Source organism: Pipistrellus hanaki, assembly GCF_964339955.1.
Source record: "Pipistrellus hanaki genome assembly, chromosome: X".
Taxonomy (NCBI): domain Eukaryota; kingdom Metazoa; phylum Chordata; class Mammalia; order Chiroptera; family Vespertilionidae; genus Pipistrellus; species Pipistrellus hanaki.
The window spans coordinates 49,427,938-49,452,700 of NC_140524.1; the positions used below are offsets into that span (position 1 = coordinate 49,427,938).

Here is a 24,763-nt window from a genome sequence, read left to right on the forward strand (position 1 = left end):
CTAGGGCGTGGGCCCAGGTGGAGTCACTGAAGGTGAGGGATTCACCTAACTCAGCAGATACTGCAGGCAGGCCAGACAGCAGCTGGATGGCTTGGCTTCTTAGCACTGTGGGGGACACTAAGATGCAATCATGAAATTCCAGCAAAGGTAGTCAGTTACCATTCTTATTGTGTTTATGCAAACAATCAGGCCAAATTAAATACAATAGCTAAATTGGTCTTGACCTGGCTCTTCTGATAAACATAGAGGTAATTTTGAGGAGAAAAATTCTATTTCAATAGAGCTTATTAAAACTGAAATGTTTTATTTCCCTTCCATCAGACCATTTGTTACAGTTTGTTTCTGCCAGGTCACAAGTCCACCTCCTTCTGTGCCTAGGCCTCATCATCCCTCCAACAGACAGTAAGGATCTTTTGGCTCTGAGAGAAAACTCCGTCCCTCCTCAGCAAGAAGCAGCTACAAAGGAAATTCCATGTCCATTTTCCCTAAAAGAATTCAGAGCCAGGATCTTTGAGGTAATATATTAGGCAGTTAGATAGACATGAGCAGAGCAAGGACAATGGGCCAACTAGTGCTACCAGATGTAACTAAGTCTTTCCACCTCTACATATGTGAGACAAGGAGAATAGGCAAAGAGATACTTACCCAAAGTCTCATGCCCTAGAAAAGGCAGGTAGCCTATTTGTCCAAAAGACTTGACCCCTTTGCATTTGGGTAACCTACTTGCATCCAGGCAGCAGCAGCCACAGCTATGCTTATCAAAAAATCAAATAAGTTAACCCTAGGGCAGGAACTAATCCTAACTGCCCCACATGAGGTCAAGGCTTTACTCTGGAATACACTGGAGTGCTGGATGTCAAACACTTGAGTCACCTAGTTTCAGGCTTCTGGTGGACAAAAGAAAAATCAGGATGGAAGGAAGATGGTGGCGCTGGGTAAACACACCTAAACTGCCTTTGGGCACAACAAGTCCAAGGAAAAACTATAAAACAAACATCTATCTCCCAAAAACCAAACGAAAGCTGGCTGAGAGGAAGCTTTTCATCTAGACTGAAAGAGAAAGAGGAGAATCCAGGGAACAAGAGCTGAAAAACTGAGGTAGGAGAGGAGAGGATGCGATACAGGTTGGTGGAGGATACCGGCGCGCAAAGAGCGGTGCTTTCTTCAACCTGAAGAGAGACAAGAGCCCGATATCTCTGAAATCCAGTTTCTGGGGAGAGGTTAGACTGTCTGCCATCTGGTCAGAAAGTGAGGCTGGCTTGCTTGCAGAGCTGAGATTGTTTACTGTGCTGTGGTGCGAGACCTGGGGAGACGTGGGAACGCCATCCGAGAGGCGGCCAGGCCACCATTGCTGTTGGCCATGCCTGAACCTAGTGACACCCTGAGACTTCACCCCTCACAACACATCCAAGCTCCAAGCAGCGGACTTTGCATATGAGTGGCCCTTTCTGTTGCAGTTTACCTGGGGCAAACAGATCCAAGGAGGACAAGACTATAGTTCACGCTGTAGTTTCTGCCACAGTACTGGCCTCAGACAGTAGCTGAACTGTACCTCATTGAGACCCAGAAACAAGAGTTCTAGTGCTCAGTTTTAATCCCTCACACCCATAAGTTACACATTAGGGAGACCCTCTCAGTGAGCACCAAAGCCCCACTGAAACAAGGTGTGTCTCCAGCTCAGCAGTTCTTCCTTTATAGACACAGTGGATCCTCACAAACAATTGGCCTGGAGGTCAATTCTTCCAGTGTACCAACAGCAATCAAGGCTTAATTACACCAAGACTGTGCACTAAGCCCACAAAGGGATATAGCAAAAGTGACCACCTCAGGTGATTGGGGAAGCTGAGCTACTGACCCCTATAGGTCAACAACCATATAAAGCCACTCTATCAACGCAGGGAGATGGCCAAAATGAGGAAACACAGAAGCATGACACGAATGGGAGAGCTGGAGGAGAATAAACTAATGGATGACACACAGTTCAGAATCATATTTATAAGATTACTCAAGAATCTTCTAAAAACCTTTAAGAAACTTGATGAGACCTCCAAGAAGCTTGGTGAGACCTTCAAGGGCCTTAAAGACAATACCAAAAAAAAATGGAAAAGGACCAGTCAGAAATTAAGCATACAATCTCTGAAATAAAGGATATACAGAAACTCAACTATAGATCAACGTACCCCAGGAATCAAACCAAAGATCTGGAATATAAGGAAGAAAAAATCACCCAACCAGAGAGGCAGAAAGAAAGAAGAATCCAAAAGTGTGAGGTCAGTGTAAGGAGCCTCCAGGATGGCTTAAAGTGTACCAACATCCGGATTTTTGGGGTGCCAGAGGAGAGCGAGCAAGATATTGAGGGCTTAATGGAAGAAATAATGACGGAAAACTTTCCCTACCTGGTAAAAGAAATAGACTTACAAGTTCAGGAAGCATACAGAACCCCAAACAAGAGAAATCCAAGGAGGGACACACCAAGAAACATCATAATTAAAATGCCAAGGGCAAAAGACAAAGAGAGAATCTTACAAGCAGCAAGAGAAAATCAGCTAGTTACCTACAAGGGAGCACCCATACGTCTGTCAGCTGATTTCTCAACAGAAACTATGCAGGCCAGAAGGGAGTGGCAAGAAATATTCAAAATGATGAACAACAAGAACCTGCAACCAAGATTACTCTACCCAGCAAAGCTATCATTCAGAATTGAAGGTCAGATAAAGAGCTTCACAGACAAGAAAAAGTTAAAGGAGTTCATCAACACCAAATCAGAATTACATGAAATGCTGAAGGGTATTCTTTAAGGAGAGGAAGAAGAAGAAAAAAGTAAAGGTAAAAATTATGAACAACAAAAAGACATAAAATACATACCTACCAACAAGTGAACCTAAAAATCAATTGAATCAAAAATCTGAAGAACAAAATGGACTAATGAATATAATAGAATCAGGGACATAGAAAGGGATTGGACTAACAATTCTCAGGGGGTGAGGGAAGAGATTGGACAAAAATCTTACACCTATGGATGAACACAGGGGAGGGGGTAAGGGCATGGGGTGGAGTTGGGTGTCAGGTGGAGGGGAGCTATGGGGGAAGAGGGGGGAAAGAAGAACACCTGTAATTATCTGAACAATAAAGATTTATTATAAAAAACAAAAAAAGAAAAATCAGTAACAATTTATACTGATAGCAGGTACCCTTTTACAATGGCTCACATACATAGTGCTATTTACAAGGTAAAGGGACTCCACAGAAGCAAGAGGGAACCAGGCCACAGAAGAAGTAGCCTGGGAGGCTGGCCTAAAACCAGTGGGTCCTCTATAGATTCTAGTGACTCTTCCAGATCCTGACCTATCCAATCTAGAAAAGCTGAAATCCATAACCAATCTTTACTCAAGTTCTTGCAGGCTTTACAGTCTACCCAGGAAGCAATTTCTAGATGCTCTGCCTGTACTAACTTCTGATCTGGTTCATCCCTTCCACCCTGGTGACTCTGTTTGGGTAAAGAAATTTGCCACCCAAGGACTGACTCTTACCTGGAAAGGACCACCTACACAGCAGTCAAGGTCGACGGAATCCTAACATGGCTTCATCACACTCAACTTGAGACAGCCGAGGCAAAACTGAGAGTCCAGGACTCTTCAGACTCTCTAAAGATTACTGCTGCCCTCATTCCAGGGCTTTATATTATAAGTAGGCCCACTAACTTTATTTGGCAGAAAATTAACCTTATAATACTCAGGGGTAAATATAACTCCCTCCCTGTCAATGACTAAGGCCTCAGCACATAGGGCTCTTTAAGGACTTGCAAAGGGGGCCAGGAACACTTCATATTTGGGAGACAAAGAAGGTAAAAACATATAAATAGGGAAAATTTCTCCATGTTGGGGCCCAGAATTTGAGAGACATTTTCCTCTGGATCTGCGCATAATAAATGTAACTCCATCTCTCTAAGTATTGCTTGGTTCTTCTCCGATTTTCTGTAACAATACTTTGTAGTTTTTTGGACATGAGAGGAAAGGTATTAGAAACTTGATCTCCACATTTATCCCAGTTTTAATCCAAGACACCACTGTGATATTCAGAGGGACACTAGCAATTCTTAAAAATTATATTAAGACTATTGCACCTCCTTGAACTTGCTCCAATCGGCCTTGAACTACATTAATAAGATAGTCCAAACTTATAAAGCTTAGTATGTGGACATTGTGCAGAGGGAGCATGCAGGAACATAGGAATCTATAGAATCTGCTTGGAGAGTCAGAAGCAAAGCCATCCAGTTCCCCCACCTCACCTCTGAAACATACTCCAAGCATTTCTCTCACTTCTCATCCAATAATACCAGGAATGTATTTATTATTTACATTTTTGGGTTTAGGTAATTTAGACAACAAATATGCTCTGCTTATGGGGCCATACATTAGATAGCTATAAATAATATATACCTAAATTTACATGCCATTTTCACTTTCCTACCAGAAAGCATTGTCCTGAAACAGGATGCTTATAGGCCATTTAAATGATGGGAAGAAAGGGAAACAAAATGAAATGGAACCTTCTGAGATATTAAGGGTAACTGAATGGCTAAAAGAAGGTACCAAAGGTAAGCTGGACTGACTCCAAAGTGGGGGGGGGGGGGGTAGGGAGGTTACTTTCTCAACATTGTGGCGTATTGGCTCAATTTCAACCAACCACTGGAAGATTTTCTCAATTGTCACTGTCTGAAGTAATAATTGTGTGTGACTGTAATTGTTCTGGAACCTAAATATTCCATCAGTTAATACTTATTGAAATGCCCTTATTTCAGGTGGGTGAGGACTGCCAGGACCAAATACTATTGAGGCTAAATTGAAAGAATACTCAATCAGCCTAAAATAAGATATATAAAAGAGAAAAGGAAAATCTCTTTTTATAGACATATTTGGCCATTTTGACTAAACATTCAGTAATCAGTGAAAAGGCTACTGTTTATAGTTTGGCATATAATGTGGCACCTGTGTGGTCAGTATAAGCTGATTTGTACATACTCAAAGTGGCAGATTTGAACAATATATTTTCCTAACTTTTAACAGATATCAAATATTTTTACTCACGAGGAGCCCCTTCCGCCATTTCAATAGCAGTGATTCCCACGGACCACACATCACTCTGCAGAGGAAAAGATGACCCCAAAAAGTCAGTTAAAAATAAGAAACTTATAGTAGTTATTGAATAGAATCTCAAAATACTCTTTGACTGGGGTAGTGGTAGTGGTAGTGTCAATGCTAGAGCCATTTTATGGATTTTCTATAGACTGTTGCTATAGAGAGACGTTATCTGAACTTGTGACCAGCTAATATTGTTCTACACAACTGTTGATATTGGATGGGCTTAAGTATAAGAAGAGCCATGATGGATGTGTTGCTATTATTACCTTAACTGAAATACCAAAAGGAATTTGTTGTAAAGAAATCCTGTCCCATAAATCTATTTACTAAATGTGCAATCTTAGGTAAACTATTTAACACTCTGTGACTCAATTTTATAAAATTGGTACATATATTAATAAACATATATATGGGTATACTAGTATTTATATACACTTTAAGAAGTTCCTTGAATATAGTAAGTTGAGTATGGAATTATAATTCTAAGAAATTATATTCAATACTTTTCTAGGAAATTATCCTTAATGCTATTAATTGTATTTTGTTTTTCTAATGAGAAAATGACACAGGGGCTAGAAGTACATTGTGTAGCTATACTAATAAAGTTAATTAAATTATTAGAGCAGCAGTTTACAGATCTCTTAGCTTCAAAGGGTTGTTGTGATGGTCTAAGTTTAAGCTTTCTTTCAGTTATATGGGGCTAAAAATTAAAAATATATAATTAATGTTGCGAAAAAACATTATTTTTATAGTAAGCCACTTAAAGAACAGTATATTTCCATAGTCTCCATAGCTACTAATAGCACTGGATTATACAATAAACTTTCAATAGATCTGCTTGCTTATCAAGCAGAGGGCATTTAAGGGAAAGGGAAAAGAGATGAACCTTGAATTAATCAACTTCAAGTATCTAGTCCTAGGTTCCACATAAAATGAAACCACAGTAAATTATTTGGATGACTTATTATGTGAGGAGTGAGTGTAGTTTTTCCAGTCTATAGCAAATGGAGAGTTTTATTTCTACACCAGCTCTTTGAAATGTATACATAGATGTATATTGTCCAAATTGAAGCTTCAGTGAAAATTTTAATAACATGAATTATTATTTATCTATTCTGCTGGCTTTCTGTGATCTGGAGGTGAACTATGCCAAATATTTTTTCTATTACCCTGAACAATGAAATTATTTTTGGGGAGCTTAATTACTGTAAGGATTAATAATTGACTTTATACTTATTCATTTTTAAATTTAAAAATTCCTCTGTCCCTGAAAGTTAATTTCCATATAAAGCCACATAATATTTTACCAAGAAGTTGCAAGAAGGAAGAACTAGACACTCTTCCTCAAATATGGTCTAATTTGTCTAGATTCTTAGAAAATATTATTTTGCTGCATATAATCAAACCACATATAGGAATAGTGCCTAGTATTTCCTATTAGAGTTTAGTGTGAAAGGAGGAGCTGCCTGTCTTTTAATCTTTTATTTTATCATTTAAAATAAACATTAGTCAAAAGCCCTTTCAAAATTTGTATCCTCACTATTTGCATCCTTGCACTTACTCTGTAATCATAGGAGCGCCTAGGGTCCTCATCACAGTCAATCACTTCAGGTGCCATCCAGTATGGTGTCCCAATGAAGCTATTTCTCCTACCATTAGTTCTGCTCACCTGGGCACTCACTCCAAAATCCACTGAAAAATCCAGCATATGTCAAAATAATTGATCAGTAACAAAAAACTCAATAAGTTATTGCTTTAACTTAAAAAGAAAATACAAAAGCCACAATGGATAACAGATTTTTATCCCAGCTCAGAAAACCTTACCATGAAGTTTATTCCAGTGATAATATGAAATAGGATTTTTAGGCTATTTATATTGTAAAGAGACTCAACAGTGCTATTATAAATCTACAGTAGGTTTGGCTGAATGTTTTCCATGAATATTAAAAATAATGTTCCATCAGTATACCCTAACCACTGAAGTGATAACACATGTAGTGTTTGGACATGTCACCAAGCTGGAGGAAGACAAGCACTATTAGCAATATATAAGAAATCTAAAACCTAGTACTATTTTATTAGGAGGCCTTATTCATGATATTAGATATTCCTATCACACTAATAAAGAAAAATGAGTTTTCTGCTACTTTAAGTTATTCTGCTAATTTAAATTATTCTACAGATCTTCTGAATCAGATGCAAATATTTACTGTAGTAAATATAGCTTAGCTTAGACTAAGAGAGTTCAGTCTTCTATTCATCTGTGGGAAACATTATATAAAAGTATTTAGTATGGTATCCTCAGAAACAAACAAACAAAAAAAGGCTAGAGTAGACTGGGGTTTTAGTCGAGAACAAATAATACAGGGATAAAAAAAAAATGAAGTAGATTTTCTAATTTAGAATAGTTTCCAGGAATCAAGAGGATGGAGAAAACATGGAATGAAAAGTAGTTTGGAAAAATTAGAAAAATTAAAAATGTAAGCATTTCAGTCAGTCTTTAAGGATCTAATAAGAACAACAATAAAAAGTATATAATATGTTATGTTAAATTCATTATGCACAATATCATTATCTAAATTATTTTGGAGAATAAGTTAAAGCAGAGCTAAGCACCTAACTATCCATGAGGGCCAATTTTAAGGGCCAAGAAATATCTATGAAAACTCTAACTGATATAAGACATTCAGGGAATAAAATAAAAGGAGAAAAGAAGAGAAGAAAGAGTGACCAATGGAATAAAAGGGGTGGGGGGAAGAAAAGCTGAAAATAAAAGTAAACATCAGACTTTAAGAGTGGTATAATTTAAACTGTTCTGTAATGATTTAGTAACCAGAATATGAGGGTTATTGATGAATTTTATTTATAATACAAACACTTTCCAGTCTCTATCTTTTCTGGGACTACATTTGGCAGTCATTAGTTTTGTCCTTCTTAGAAAATGTCCCTTGAGACTCTGCTCTATCCAATTTGTAGCCCCATCCAAGCTCTTTTATAGTAGCTTTTCTATATGAATGGTCTGTCCTGGCTCAGGCTTCAGGCTTTGCTAAAAATCTCTCAGACAAGACTCCGCCCCATCCAAGCGGAGCACAGAGGCCCTTCCAGTGGCTAGCTTCCTCGTGCGCTGCCAATAGGACTCTCCTAGGGAGGGGCAGACAGGAATCTAAAGCTTGTCTACAACCAATTGTGTGGGATTCAACAAAGCTTGTCTGTGCCACTCCGATACTCCGCCCCATTCAAGTGGAATACAGAAACCTTCCTAGCTGAGACACTTCTGATCCTCATAGCCAATTGGCCTCCCAGTGATACCAACAACAAGCAAGGCTTAACAACAAGACTGCACACACAGCCCACAAAGGGCTACACCAAGACTGTCCAACTCAGGTAACTGGGAGGCTCACTCACTGAACAATATAGGACACCTTAGCACACAAAGCCACCCTACCAACTCAGGGAAGCTGTGAAAATGCCAAGACAAGGAAATAAATCACAAACAAAAGAAATGGAGGAAAAGAAGAGACTGGATGTAGAGTTCAAAACCACGCTTATAAGGTTTTTCAAGAATTTCTTTGAAAAGGTTGATAAGACCTATGAGGAGATGAAAAGGGATCAACAAGAACTAATAAGGGATCAACAAGAACTAATAAGGGATCAACAAGAAATAAAGAATACATTGTCTGAAATAAAAAATATTATACAGAGTCCTAAAAACAGAATGGAAGATCGCCAGAATCAAGTCAAAGATTTGGAACATAAAGAGCCAGAAGACACTCCTCCGCAGATGCAAGAAGACAAGAGAATCCATAAAGTTGAAGATAATGTAAGAAACCTCTGGGACAACTTCAAGCGAACCAACATCAGAATTATGGGGGTCTCAGAAGAAGAGAGAGAGCAAGATACTGAAAACATACTGAAAGAGATAGTGACAGAAAACTTCCCCCACCTGGGGAAAGAATTAGACTTACAAGTCCAGGAAGCGCACAGAACTCCAAACAAAAGGAATCCAAAGAAGACCACACCAAGACACATCATAATTAAAATCCCAAGAGCAAAAGACAAAGAGAGAATATTTAAAGCAACAAGAGCAAAACAGGTAGTTACCTATAAAGGAGCACCCATACGATTGTCAGCTGATTTCTCAACAGAAACCATGCAGGCCAGACGGGAATGGCAAGAAGTATTCAAGGTGATGAATAGCAAGAACCTACAGCCAAAAATAATCTACCTAGCAAAGCTATCACTCAGAATCAAAGGCCAGATAAAGAGCTTCACTAATAAAAAAAAAAGCTAAAGGAGTTCATCACCACCAAACAAGAATTATATGAATTGCTGAAGGGGGTTCTTTCGGAAGAGAAAGTAAAGATTAAAAACTATGAACAACAAATATGTAACTATCAACAAGTGAATCTAAAAACCAAGGGAATTTAAAAAATCTCATGAATATTAACTGGTGAATAAAATAGAATCAGAGGTATGGAAGGGGAGTGAACTGATGATTCTCAGGGAAAAGAGGAGAGGGGGGTATGGGAAGAGACTGAACATAAACTGTACACCTATGGATGAGGACAATGCGGGGTGGGGAAAGGACAGAGGGTGGGGTGGGAACCTGGTGAAGGGGAGCAATGGAGGAGGGGCGGAAATGGGGAACATTTGTAATAATATGAACAATAAAGATTTATTTTAAAAAAAATCTCTCAAACAAGCTGCAGATGGTGACAGTGTGCTTCAAACCTATCGATAAAAGGAACAAGACCTGGCACTAGCACCAGCACTATCCTGCCTTGCTTCACTGGGAACCTCCAAGCCCAGTACAAATAGCAAATAGCAGCCATCTGCAGATTTTTCTATAGTTTCTGTCAGGTGGCCCCAGGCAGTGTCTGGAGGCCCTAGAGCCAGTGCACCTGGTAGACAGCTTTAGACCACAGCAGATTATAGCTCTACATATCCACAAGTGACACACTGAAGGGGCAGACCTAGTGAGCACCAAAGCCTCACTGAAGCAAGTCCTACTCTATAGGGTTGTCTCCTGAATATCAGTTCTTCCATTGTAGTTGCAGCTGGTATTCACAGCCAGTTGGCCTGGAGGCCAATTCCTTCCACTGAAACCAACAGCAATCAATGCTTAATTACAACAAGACTGTGCACACAGCACATACAAGGGTGTACCTAAAGCGCCTAGCTCAGATGGCCTTGGCAATGGAGGAAGCCAAGCTTCCTGCCAGCCCTGGCCAGTCCTGGACTCCACTCAAGGCTACAAAGTTTCAATTATAGAAAATAAATAAATCTTAGATACTTGCTTAAAGCTGGCCCTGGCCTCCATTCAAGGAGGTGTTAAAAAAAAATGAAAAAGAGAAAAAGAAGGGCTGGGACCTTGGGTTTCTGGGGTGGGGTGGGGGGTTCTCAGGCCAGAATGAGATAGCAGGGGCCACTGGGGGTAAGCAGACCAGCAGTCGGGCCAGTTGGGGGTGAGCAGGCCATCAGTGGGGGTCAGTCAGAGGTGATCAGGACAGCAGGGGGGCAGTTTGGAGTGAGCAGGCCAGAAGGGGGGCAATTATGGGTGAGCAGGCCAGTGGGAAGGGAATGTGGGGGCCAGCAGGCCAGCAGAGGAGGCAGTTGGTGGTGAGCACGCTGACACGGGGGGGCAGTTGGAGCAAGCAGGTTGGCATGCAGGTGGTTAGGGGCAATCAGACAGATAGGCCGGCAGGTGAGCAGCTGGAGCCAGCAGTCCTGGATTGTGAAAGGGATGTCCAACTGCCAGTTTAGGCCTGATCCCTGTAAAACAGCAGTAGGATATCCTTCGAGGGGTCCCAGATTGGAGAGGGTGCAGGCCGGGCTGAGGAACACCTCCCCCAAACACCATGCACAAATTTCATGCACTGGGCCACTAGTAAAGAATAATTTATAGGAATTCAGTAAAGTAGAAGATTCTGAATAATAAATAAATTATTTTTTTATATGAGGAAGCAAAAAAAAAAAAAAAAGCAACCAACAACAACACCCAATCAGAAGAGCAAAAAGAAAAATAATTCCCAAATATGAAGATAGTAAGGAGCCTTTGGGACAGCTTCAAGTGTACCAACATTCACATTATGGGTGTGCCAGAAGGAGAAGAGAGAGAGAAAAAAATATTGAAAACTTATTTGAAAAATAATGGCAGAAAAGTTTCCCTACCTGGTGAAAAAAAATAGACTTACAAGTTCAGGAAGCCCAGAGAGTCCCAGACAAGAGGAACCCAAAGAGTCCCACACCAAGACACATTAAAATTAAAATGACACAGGTTAAAGACAAAAAGAGAATATTAAAAGCAGCAAGAGAAAAGCAGTTAATTACCTACAAGGAAGCACCCATATGACTGTCATCTGATTTCTCAATAGAAACTTTGCTGGCCAAAAGAGAGTGGCAAAAAATATTCAAAGTGATGAACAATAAGTACCAAGAATAAAGATTACTCTACCTAGCCAAACTATAATTTAGAATTGAGGGTCAGATAAAGAGCTTCATAAATAAGAAAAAGCTAAAGGAGCTCATCACCACCAAATCAAAATTACATAAAATGTTGAAGGGTATTCTTTAAGAAGAAGAAGGAATAAAAAATAGGAACAATCAAATGGCAACAAATACATATCTATCAACATTTGAATCTAAAAATAAAAATAAACAAGAAATATAGTGAAGAAAATAAACTGGTGAATAAAATAGAATCAGAGGCATGGAAGCATAATACAGAATGATGAATCTCAGAAGGAAGGGGGGAGAGCGGGTAGTGAGAGATTAACTAAAGATCTTACCTATAGACATAGACAGTGGGGTGTTGAAGGGGTGAGGCAGGAACCAGATGGAGGGAGACAATGCGGCGGGGGGGGGGGGGATAATTATCTCAAGAATAAATATTTTTTAAAGAAAATGTTCCTTAAAAATATGCTGGAATACTGTCCAGTTACTCAGTGGTTAGAACATCCACCTGCAGTTTGAAGGGTCTCAGGTTTGATACTTGGCCCAGGGCATATATCTTGGTTGTAGGTTCTATCTCCTCCCCTGGTCAGGGCATTTGTGGGAGACAACAAATTGATGTATCTCTCTCATTTCTCTCTCTCTCTCTCTCTCTCTCTCTCTCTCTCTCTCTCTCTCTCCCTCCCTCCCTCCCCCCCCCCCCCCTCACTCTCTCAAAAAATCAAAGGAAAAATATTCTTTGGTGAGGATTACAAAATATTTTGGAATATTATAAATCTAAAATCACATGTATAAGGGTCATGTATGAAAAAAATCCAAATTAATTTTAATTCAACGTTTCAAGGTCTCTCCCTCAAAGTAAATGAACTTTAGTGCACAGGATTTGTGACGGATTTTTTCACTTACTGATATTTACAATCCTCTGTGTTGTAAATGGTAGGAATGGTCAGCAACCTGATCCAAATATATAAATATATGAGAGTTCTGCCACATGTAAACATAATATGTAGCCTTCTGACTGACTATCAATCTTTTACATTTGAATTTGAGATTCACATTCCCTTCATGTATTTAACACAGCATCTAAAAATTGTGTTTCTAGTTTTGTAGCTTTTAGACATAAAAGACATAAAATATTCTCTTAAATTATTTTCAGTTATTTTAGGAACAATTCCCTCATGATTCTTATATAAATATTTAGTGAAAAACATTCTCAGTAAATGAATAAAATCTCTACTCTGGTTGTTTAGCCAAAAAAAAAAAAAAAAAAATGGGGACTATCTCAAGGTCATGCTGGAGACAAGGTATGTGAGAAATGATATAATTAAAAAATAATACAGGATCTGATACCACTGATTTATGTTCTATATCAATTATCTTCCATTATACAATATTGACATTATTTATATGATAATACTTAAAATCAAACAAAAATAATTATTTTAAACTTTAGAGGATGTAATATATTGTTCCTTATGTGCCTGTAAGACAAATTGTGTGGTTATTTTCAAATGAATCATGGCATTCTGAGCCCTGGAATAGAAAGTCAGGGACTTTCTGGTCTTTTGATTTCTAATTCTGAATTTGATTTAGATAATACTGGAGCATCCTTTCTAATTTATATCCATTTTTAAAATATTTGTGCTTAAGTAATTTAAAAAATCATTGATATTCTTTGGAAACTATGGCTCTGTATTGTGGAAGAAATGTTTTATTGCTTGACCCCTGCCCATGGCACAGAAACTTGCAAATAGTACATAATCAATTTGATTGTTGAAATAAATATAACAGCTAGGTCTAATAAAGGTAAAACAATGACCAAAATGTAAATTTCCCATTATAATTTAAGTTTGTTTTATCTACACTGAGTGGCCTGATTATTATGATCTCAGAATGCATAATAATTTCACCACTCAGTGTATTTGTATCTCAAATGGTTACTAAAAGAATTCTAGACGTTTGCTGGAGATCAACCACCTATTTGCCCTGAGCTTTCTATCAGCCAGTGTAAAGGGGAAATCTGATCACGTGCACAATTTATAGTATCTTTGATATCAAACAAATGAGGTACTTAAGAGAAGTACACTGAGTGTCCAGATTATTATGCATTCAGAGATTATAATAATCTGGCTGCTCTGTGTACATGATGTCAGAGAAGCAGTTAGGTGCATCTTTGTCTTACCCTACCTCCCTTCCAAACAAATTTTCAAATTTCTACTGGTTTTGCAGGCAGGAAAGACACAGCCTAAACAAGTAAATTATATTTTTAGGAACATGACAGGACACACAATTATTTCAAAGGACTTTTCTCCATTAAAATATTTTGGGCCTCATTTAAGGTATTGTAATAATAAACTTACCTAGCTTTACTTCAGCATTATGAGTCAATAGCACATTCTGACCTTTGATGTCCCGATGAATTACACGGTGTGCATGAAGATGAGCTAAGCCCTGCATATAATATATTTATTTTTAAAAAGGCACATCAGTATATATATTTTCTTTTTTTTCATACAATTTTCTTAATATCTTTGGACAAACTTTTGGGAATAAAAATGGCACAGATTTTCAATTTTTCAGACAAAATTATTTCATTTGATTGGAATTACTATAACCAGTTCCCAGAAATACTATTTTTGACTATTAGAAAAGGAAAATCAATCAGGACACCCAAGAAAGAAAGAGAACATCAAAAGTAGTATTTGTGTATACACTGTACCATTTACCTTCCTTTCTAGCCTTCATATTTCAAACAAACCTAAGAGTGAAGGCCTGAACATCTTATAATTGTAGTTCAGGCATTGTTTTGCTCTATTCCTACCATTTATTTAGTCAAAAATATTTTCTAGTCAGCCTTGTAGGCTGAGAATTTGGAAGAATATAAAAATTCATTTTAAAGCATTTACAATTTGTATTGGCTTACTATGCTGGCTCCTCTGAAATTAACCCGTGACTTGGCTAACACATGACCTGGCTTCAGTGATATTATTCCAGATACTAACTGGGGATTAATAATAGAAGTAATAGTAAAAAAAACGCTGCTACTTAATGAGTTCTTATTCTTTGCCAAGCACTGTGCTGAGTGCTTTACATGAAATAAATTATTAAATTCTCACAGCAACCCTTTGAGGAAGGTGCTAATATTACCCCGTTATAGATGAGAAAGGTGAGATTTGAAGAAATTAAGTAATTGACTCAAGGACACACAGCTAATAACCCAGAATTTAAACTCAATCTACATTTTCATTCTTAACTATTTACACTATTACCACAAGTAATGAGAGGAAGAACATTTTAACTTTGTATCAGTGATGCTGTTTAATATTTTCTTGGGTGTTCCCTATGCCACAAGGAAAATTTTGAGTTTGGTAGATCAAGATTGGTATTTTCATTCAATTTGGTATTCAAAATAAAGTTTTAGAATCGGGCTTTATTAAAAGAGGGTATCTGTCTGCAAAATGATTTGGGGAAATTTTGTAAAACACTACCTTCTACCTCACCTTTATCTTAATCTTTAATAACAGTTCTATGCTTTAAAATAACTCTAAAATCATAATAACATAACAAATATTCCATGTGGTTATTACCATGATCCATTGAGCACAATAGCTTAAATTGACATAGCTATTAAAGGTCATGATTTGGAAGAATGTGCTTACAAATCTTGTGATCTACCTTAAAGTTTAAGGACATCAACTGAAAATCTGCTTTCTCTAAACCCTTTAGGTCTTTTTTGGTATCCTGATTGAGAGGTCATGCTTATAATTCTTAAACCAACCTATAGGAACAGTTATAAGGTACATTGTATATATTACTCCCAGGTATTTTTAAGGCCAGTATACAGTAATTATATAAAGACGCACCTGAAGTATTTCTCGGCAGATATAGGCAATCCAATATTCTTTCAAACTCTGATTTCTGGTCATTCTAACTACATCAGTAACTGAGCCTGCTGCACATAATTCCATCACCATCTGCAGTGAAGCCAGCAAAGTATCAAGGATTAGAAAGTAATTATGTGAAAATATCAGGATAGTTTTCGTCCATATGACTTGCATTTATGTATAATGTTTAGAGATTAAGACACTGCAAAGATAGGCTCAATTGTCTGGTGGAATACTCCAATGGCTAGTGGAATTATAAAGAGTTGAAAAATGTATCAAAGCTTTATCTACTCATCTACTGATGGGCACTTGGGATTTTTCCTAATCTTGGCTATTGTAAATAACACTACAATGAACACAGTGGTGCATATATTGTTTCAGGTCTCTTCATTTATATTCCCAGAAGTGGAATCACTGGATCATAAGGCAGTTTCATTTTTAATTTTTTGAGGTAGCTCCATACTGCATTCCACAATGGCTATACCAATCTGCATTCCCTCCAACAGTTCACAAAGGTTCTCTTTTCTATACATCCTTGCTAACACTTTTGTTGTTGGTATTGTTGGTGTTGAATTAGTGATGATAACCATTCTGATAGTTGTGAGGTGAAATCTCATTGTGATTTTAATTTTAATTTCTTTAATGATCAGTGACATTGAGCATCTTTTCATGTCTATTAGCCATCTCTATGTCCTCTTTGGATAAGTGTCTATTTAGGAACTTTGCCCATATTTTAATTAGATTTTTGGATTTTTGGTTTTGAGTTGTATAAGTTCTTTATCAGTAGATGAGTGGATTAAAAAATCTGTGGTAGATTTACACAGTGGAAATCTTACCTTTTATGACAGCATGAATGGACCTAGAGAGTATTATACTAAGTGAAATAAGCCAGTCAAGGAAGACAATTACCATATGATTTCACTTATATGTGGAATTAAATGGGGAAAAAAAACACTAACAAATGAAATAGAAACAGACTCATAGATACAGAGAATAGACTGAACTGTCAGAGAGGAGGGCTTGGGGAGGGAGGGTATGAGTAAATTGGTGAAAGGACAAAGCAAAGAAAAAAACTCATAGACCCAGACAACAGTATGGTCATTGCCAGAGGGAGAAGGGGCTATGGGAGGTAGAAGAGGATATAAGGGGAATAAATGATGATGGAAATAAACTTGACTTGGGGTGGTGAACACACAACACAATACACAGCTGCTGTGTTATAGAATTGTACACCTGAAACCTATATAGTTTTATTAGCCAATGTCACTCCAGTAAATTCAATAAAATAAAATAAAATAAACTGTTGGAAAGCCTGATCAGGGCACATGCCTGGGTTGTGGGCTTGATTCCCACTAGGGGGCTCACAGAAGGCAGCCGATCAATTATTCTCTCTCATCATTGATGTTTCTATCTCTCTCTGCCTTCCTCTCTGAAATCAATAAAAATATTTTAAAAATATAAATATCTAGAAAAGGAGGGAAACAGGTACCACACCAGGTATATTTAATCAGGAGGTAGGATTTGAGCTAAGCCTTAAAGTAGAGGTAGTGTTTGGAGATATTCCAAACGAAGAATATTTAATTTATTGAAAACAGAATGAATACATGCCTTTAAAAGAAACTTGTGTAAGGAACAAACCTGACTGATAGTTTGAATGAAACAAAAACTGTTTTGGTTGTGTGGTATCTCAGCTTATGAAAGTGTGTGTCCTCAAGCATGACCTGGTATTATAGAATAAAATGAATGTAATTAATACGTACCCAAAGTTGGTGCCTCTGGCCAGCAGGGCTCAGCTTGAAAAATGCACCATAGAAGGACACAATGTTTTTGTGGAAAGAGTACTTCTTCAAAAGGTTGAGTTCAGTCCTCAGATCCTCTTCCTCATCCTGGAGAATAAGAATAGAGAGTAAATTCCTAAGCTACCCCATTCAATGACTGTGAGAATCTAAACTACAGTAAATCAAAGGAGAATCCTGTGGCATCCATTATACCATAAAGAAATTTATAGTAAAATTTTATCTAGAATTGTCAGAGAATGGAGATCTTTGGTGAACTGGGAATTTTGGAGAAAATAAAGTTTAAAGATGCTTCAATTCAATGGTTCTTAAATGGGATCCTGGAACCAGCAGCAGCACCACTATATAAAGCTTTAACTGAAGTGAATAATTACAGAGTTATTTGTTTGAACAGTTTTATTGAGCTAGCAGGGGTCCTCAAACTTTTTAAAGTGGGGGCCAGATCAAGGTCCCTCAGAGAGCTGGAGGGCCGGACTATATGAACTACTAATTTCTACTGTAACACCTTGGCTGCGCTCACTGCCCAAAAAACCTGGCGGGCAGGATCAGACTGCCCTGGGGGCTGCATGTGGCCCGCGGGCAGTAGTTTGAAGACCCCTGTGTGCATGAGATTCATGCAGGACGGTTGGGGGGGGGCGGGGTGGAGGGTTCCCTCAGCCTGGCCTGCACCCTCTTGCAATCTGGGACCCCTCAGGGGATGTCCCACTGATGGTTTAGGCCTGATCCTATAGAATCAGCATAAACTGGCAGTCGACATCCCTCTCACAATCTGGGACCACTGGCTCCTAATTGTTCACCTGCCTGCGGGCCTGATTGCCCCTAATCTGTCTGATGGTCCCTAACTTTCTCTGCCTGCATGCCTAATCATCCCTAACCACTCGCCTGCCTGCCTGATTGCCCCTAGCCACCTCTGTCTCGGCCCCCACTGCAGTGGCTTCATCTGGAAGGACGTCTGGAAGGTCATTTGGCTGTCCAGTCTAATTAGCATATTATGCTTTTATTATGATAATTTATATACCATACAACTCATTCATTTAAAGTATAACATTCAATGGTTTTCAATTTTTAACAGAATTATGCAACCATTAACACAATCAATTTAGAATGTTTTTATTACTCCCAAAAGGAAACCCCACACCAGTTAGCTATCGCCCCTAAATTCCACCACACACACATCTCAGCTTTAAGCAACTATTTTATAATTTTTATCTCTGAAGATTTATCCATCCTGAACACTTTACATAAATGACAATCATAAAATATGTGGACTTCTGTGACTAGCTTTTTTCCAAGATTCATTCATGTTATAGCATATATCAGTATTTCACACATTTAATTTTACTATTCATTAAATAAAAACATCTAGTTTTTTTCCCACCCTTTGGCTAATCTGAATAATGCTAATATGAGCATTCATATTGAGTTTTTGTATGGATATGTGTTTTCATTTCTCTTTGATATATACCTAGGAATGAAATTGTTAGGTCAAATGCTAGCTCTATGTTTAACATTTTGGTGAAATGATTAACTGCCACAATGTCTGTAGCATTTTACATTTCCAACAACAATGATTCCAATTTATGCATTTCCTCACAAATATTCATTATTTCTCTTTTATTATTATAAACATCCTAGTGGGTATAAAGTAGTATTTAATTATAGTTCTGATTTGCAAATCCCTGACAATCAATGATGTTAAGATTTTTTTTTCATGTGTTTCTTTTAAAAAATATATATATATTTTATTGATTTTTCTTACAGAGAGGAAGGGAGAGGGATAGAGAGCTAGAAACATCGATGAGAGAGAAACATTGACCAGCTGCCTCTTGCACACCCCCTACTGGGGATGTTCCCGCAACCAATGTACATGCCCTTGACCGGAATCGAACCTGGGACCTTTCAGTCCGCAGACCTACGCTCTACCGCTGAGCCAAACTGGTTTCGGCTCATGTGTTTCTTGACCATTTGTATATGATCTTCAGAGGAATGTCAAATCAAAAAATGTTGTCTCTGTTTTTTAATTGGGTTACTTGTTTTTTTTATTATTGAAGTATAAGATTATTTATATATTCTAAATATAAGTATTTTATACCATTTTGTTGATTATCTTTCCACTTTTTTGATAGTGTACTTTGAGGCACAATTTTTTTTATAAAGTCCAATCTATTGATATATTGTTTTTTTGCTTGTATTTTGATGCCAAACTAAACATCCATTGCCAAATCTAGGTATGAAGATTTACCTCAATGTTATCTTTTAAGCATTTTATAGTTTTAGCTCTCTAAACATTTAGGTCTTTGATCTATTTTGACTTAATCTATATGTATAAAAGACTAAGCAACCATCACACTGTCTGGTAACTATGATGCCCAATGACCACCAGGAAGCCAACACTCTGACCAGTAACTAAGATGTTTACTGACCACCAGGGGACAGATACTCAATGCAGGAGCTGCAGTGCTGTGGACTTAGAATCTGCAGTTCTTGCGTGATGCACTCGGAACCAGAGTGGAGGGAGCCCAATTCCAGGGTGGGTCACCCAAGAACAATCTGAGACTTCTTGGGGGATTCTGGAGAGCTGGTTTCAGTCTAATCGCCACAGGTCAGGCTGAGTGACCCCATCTTCCAGAGGGACCCCATTCACTCCACAGATGCCCTTTGAGCCCCAGTGCTGCCCCACATGCGGCCAGCCAGGGAGTAATCATGGGAGGTTGGCTTTGGGGCCTATCTGGCCTTTCTCACCCAGTCCTACCATGCTGGCCACCTTTTGATTAATTTCATTTCAATGTGCACAAATCCGTGCACTAGGGCACTAGTTTTGATACAAACTAGGACTCAAAATTAATTCATTTACATGTGGATATCCTGTTGTCTCAGCAGTATTTGTTGGAAAGACTATCCTGTCTGCATGAATTGTCATTGTACCCTTATCAAAAATCAGTTTACCTTACCTAGATAGAAAGAGTTCCATTCTATTGGTTTACTTATACATCTATCCTTTTGCCTATACAACACAGTCATGATTAGTTTGTGTGATTAGTTTTTGATTCATTGCATTTTAAAGGTACTTTAAATGTTTGATCTGTGGTGATCTGTTTTAAAATATACACTTCAAGTCAATTATTTTCTTTATCAATCATTCCAGTGGTACATATCTGCACCTTTCCTTCTACAAATGGTAACAGTTGGTTGCATATTTCTCCATACATTTTATATACTATCGCAGTAGTTAAAGATGACAGAGGGAGATAAATAGGTAGAGATATAATTTAAATATACACTAAGTGGCCAGATTATTATGATCTCTGAACGCATAATAATCTGGCCACTCAGTGTACTTCTCTTAAGTACCTCATTTATTTGATATCAAAGATACTATAAATCGTGCACCTGATCAGTTTTCCCCTTTGCACTGACTGATAGAAAGCTCAGAACAAATAGGCGGTTGATCTCCAGCAAACATCTAGAGTACTTTTGGTACCCATATGAGATACAAATACACTGAGTGGTGAGATTATTATGCATTCGGAGAACATAATAATCTGGCCACTCAGTATGTGTGTGTGTGTGTGTGTGTGTGTGTGTGTGTGTGTGTGTGTATATATATATATATATATATATATATATATATATATATATATATATATATATTTTAATCTAAGCAAGCTTATATTAGTCTCACTATTTTGTAGCTTGCATGTTTTACTCAATAACTAAAGAACATTTTTGTATATCAATAAATATAAATTCACTTTCATTTTATGGATGCATAGAATTGCATAAAATGGAGATATGTGTCTGCCACTCAGGGGGCAGGTCAGGGATAGATATATTGTTTTTAAGGATAGTTTATATAGTGATAGTCCATGCAATTTTTTGGGATAAACCTCCAAGGTACAGTACATAATTTCTAAGAGTTATTTCTAGCAGAAAGCATTATGATGTCATCAGAAAAGAGCATCTACACTGGGCATTAGGACACATCAACTTCAGCACTGATAGACAAGAATTGAATATTAACTTAATCTTCCCAAGGTTCAATTTATTTTCAGAAATATCATGGTAGATGTTAGCCATTACCTAACTTTATTGGATGTTAGTAGAAACAAATAAGACAGTATATTTAAAATTCTTTAAATATTTGATGGAAGAATGCTATAAATGCAAGATTTTATGACATAGCATTTTTGTTACTTGACCTTATTTGAATTAGAGTGTTATAAAAATATACAGCTCTCTCCACTTTTTACCCTAATCTGCAAACATGAGCAAATTTCATTTCCAGCAAATTTGTTATAGTGGAGTGAAATAAGAAGCAAATATGGTTCCCTAATATTCAAGTATGTCTCCTTATACCATGACAACCCAGTAGTTTCCTAAGTCTTCTATAACTTTGATTAGCCAGTCTAAAAAAGCTTTTAACTTCTTAATAATTTGAAATCATCACACTTTTGTGTATACACGTGTAATGCACTAGAGAAAAATATCTTAAATTATTAACTTAAGGAAGTACTTAAGTTTTGGGGAATTTGCAATGAACATATCATTGTTTTATGCATTTAGGTATCATAGTCCTAACTTAAAGGAACTTGAAAACAGGAAAATAAGATTCCCATACATGAATGGCATAACCATTAATGAATACAAAATAGAGCATAATGAGGTTGAGGGTAATATGAAATGATTCAGGAAGTCATTCTGCACTTGACAAATGGATCACAACTGGATCCTTTGAATCTTTATTAACTCTAATTTTCATTTGGTTATAATTTTAAAAGCTCTCTTACTATATGTATAAAAGTTCAATTTTATAGGAGCTCTTCATGAATACTCTTATTGTACAAAGTGAAATATATTAATAGTATATAAAATAAGGAAGACTTTTAAATTAATGATAGAGTTAAGTTCCTCTTCTGAAATCCAGTGAAAAAGGATATCATTGACTTATTTGAGGCAATCAATTAGAAAAGGGCCAATTGGCACAAAAAGCAATTAAAGCTTAATCTCTAACTATCTTTACTTCTCTTCAGAATTTCCTTCAATTACCTTGACTTATTGATTTGGGTTAGGGGAAAAATACATCTTTTCTTTTTCCTAAAATGAATATTCAGTCATTTATTTTTTCTTCCTTCTTGACTTATTCTCTAAGACCAAGTAGAAAAGATGAGCAATTAGGTTTCTCTATTTAGCTAAATTGGGGCTCTGGCTTAAAATATTTATGAAATAAATATAAGGCAAAACTAGGTTTTCAGTATCCCCAAGTATTCATAATATATTTTGTAAAAAAAAAAAAAAAAAGTGTGAAATGGCAGGCAACAGCAGGACATTCATTAGCATTTCTCTGTGATTTTCCAGTGGATTTACCAATAAACATTAAACTACTAGAGAACAAATCTAGGTGCCTATTTGTCTTTAGGAAAAGCAGGTGGAGCCTGATTTATCCAGTTGGAATTCTTTGTATTAATCCTACATAATAAAAGAGTAATATGCAAATTAGCCCCTCTGTTACACCAACAAAACCATGCCCACCAGCCAATCAGAGCGAGTATGAAAATTAAGATGGCTGCAGCCACAGAGAACAGTTGCCAGGCTTGGGTTTCCCCAGCAATAGGGGAAGCCAGGCTTTCCACACACCCTGGTTGGCCTAGGCCTCCACTCAAGGATACAAAGTTTCAATTATAGAAGATAAATCCCAAGAAAAATGGCAGCAGCCAAGGAGCTGGAGAGAACAGGCTAGGGTTGCCCCCAGCAATGGAGGAAGTCAAGCTTTCCACCTGCCCTGGCTGGCCTAGGCCTCCACTCAAGGATACAAAATTTCAATTATAGAAGGTAAACAAATCCAAACAGAAATGGCTGCCAGCCATGAAACAAGCAGGAGGTTTGGCTCCGCTCCAGGCTACAAAGTTTCAATTGTAGAAGGTAAATAAATTCCAGATACCAGGGCCTCTGCTTGGGTTGCTAGGGGGCATGGCTGACCTGCAAACTACCACAGGCCCCTTGCCCAGGCTGCCCCACACTCCAAGGGAACCACCATCCTGATTCGGGACACCCTTCAGGTCAAACCAGCTGGTTCCCACCCATGCACCAGGCCTCTATCCCATCTAATAAAAGAGTAATATGCAGATTGACCATCACTCTAACACACAAGATGGCTGCCCCCATGTGGTCAAATATCCTGTCCCTATGTGGACACAAGATGGCCATCACAAGATGACCAGCAGGAGAGGGCAGTTAGGAGGCACCAGGCCTGAAAGGGAGGGCAGTTGAGAGGGACGAGGTCTGCAAGGGATGGCAGTTGGAGGTGATCAACTCTGCAGGGGAGGGCAGTTAGGGGTAGCCAGGCTGGCAGAGGAGGGAAGTTTGGGGCAAACAGGCTGGCAGGGGAGCAGTTAAGCATCCATAAGGCTGGCATGGGAGTGGTTAGGGGGTAATCAGGCTGGCAGGCAGAAGCGGTTAGGGGCTATTAGGAAGGAGGGCAGGCGAGCAGTTGGGAGCCAGCAGTCCTGAATTATGAGAGGAATGTCCAACTGCCTGTTTAGACCCAGTGGGATCAGGTCTAAACAGGTATTTGAACATCCCTCAAGTGGTCCCAGATTGGAAAGGGTACAGGCTGGGCTGAGGAACACGCCCCCCCCCCTTCCCCTTGCACGAATTTCATGCACCGGTCCTCTAGTTGTATTATAAAGGCATGAAAAAATAAAACAATCAACTTGTACCATGAGAATCCTATGGAAGTTCAAGTTCCAGTCTCATCTCATCCTCTAATATCCTTTCTATTTCCCTTTACCTTTTTTTACAAAGCTAAGAGTCAATCTTGTGGCTTTTATTCTTCCCATGTAATAACCTTAAAATTTCTGCTTCATGAGAGACAAATGAATCAGTCCATAGTAAGTTTCTTTCTGGGCCAACAGTTCTTCTGAATCATTTGCCTCTCAGCATAACCATTACGGCTGGTCTCATTTTTTGTCCTTATAAGTGTATTTCTAGTATCACATGAGCACACTCATCTAGGGGAAAGTACCTCAGAGGGAAAGTAGGGGAGGGTGGGGATAAGGGAGAGAGATCAACCAAAGGACTTGTGTGCATGCATATGAGCCTAACCAGTGTTCATGGACAATAGGGGGGGTGGGGGAATGCGTGGGAAGGGGTTTGGGATGGGAATGGGGGGGGGATGAGGACAAATATGTGATAACTTAATCAATAAAGTAATTTAAATAATTTTTAAAAAATTTCTGCTTCCTCTCTGATGTGACTCTCCATTGAAATGATAACAATATCTCCTCTATCACAGAGAAATAAACCACAGGTATTAGCCTATTCTCTATGTACATGGGCATTCTAGTTCCTAGTAAGGGACCAGGGGTCTACTAAGAGAAATAAACATTAGTAAAGAGTGCAATAAATAGGAATGAGATGAAGATGCTAGGATAAACAAATGAAGAGCAGGTTAAAGAGAAGCAAGGGCCAGACTGAGTCATTTGAATTGTTTGAT

General features: G+C 38.2%; 1 protein-coding gene across 1 annotated transcript in view; it reads right to left on the reverse strand.

Moving 5' to 3' along the window:
- NRK (Nik related kinase) overlaps positions 1-24,763 on the reverse strand; it is a 144,323-nt gene that overhangs the window by 55,997 nt on the left and 63,563 nt on the right. Inside the window, 5 exon segments of the mRNA XM_084870436.1 lie at positions 5,088-5,142; positions 6,703-6,833; positions 13,952-14,042; positions 15,455-15,565; positions 17,236-17,361. Coding sequence (XP_084726562.1) covers positions 5,088-5,142; positions 6,703-6,833; positions 13,952-14,042; positions 15,455-15,565; positions 17,236-17,361 — 514 coding nt within the window.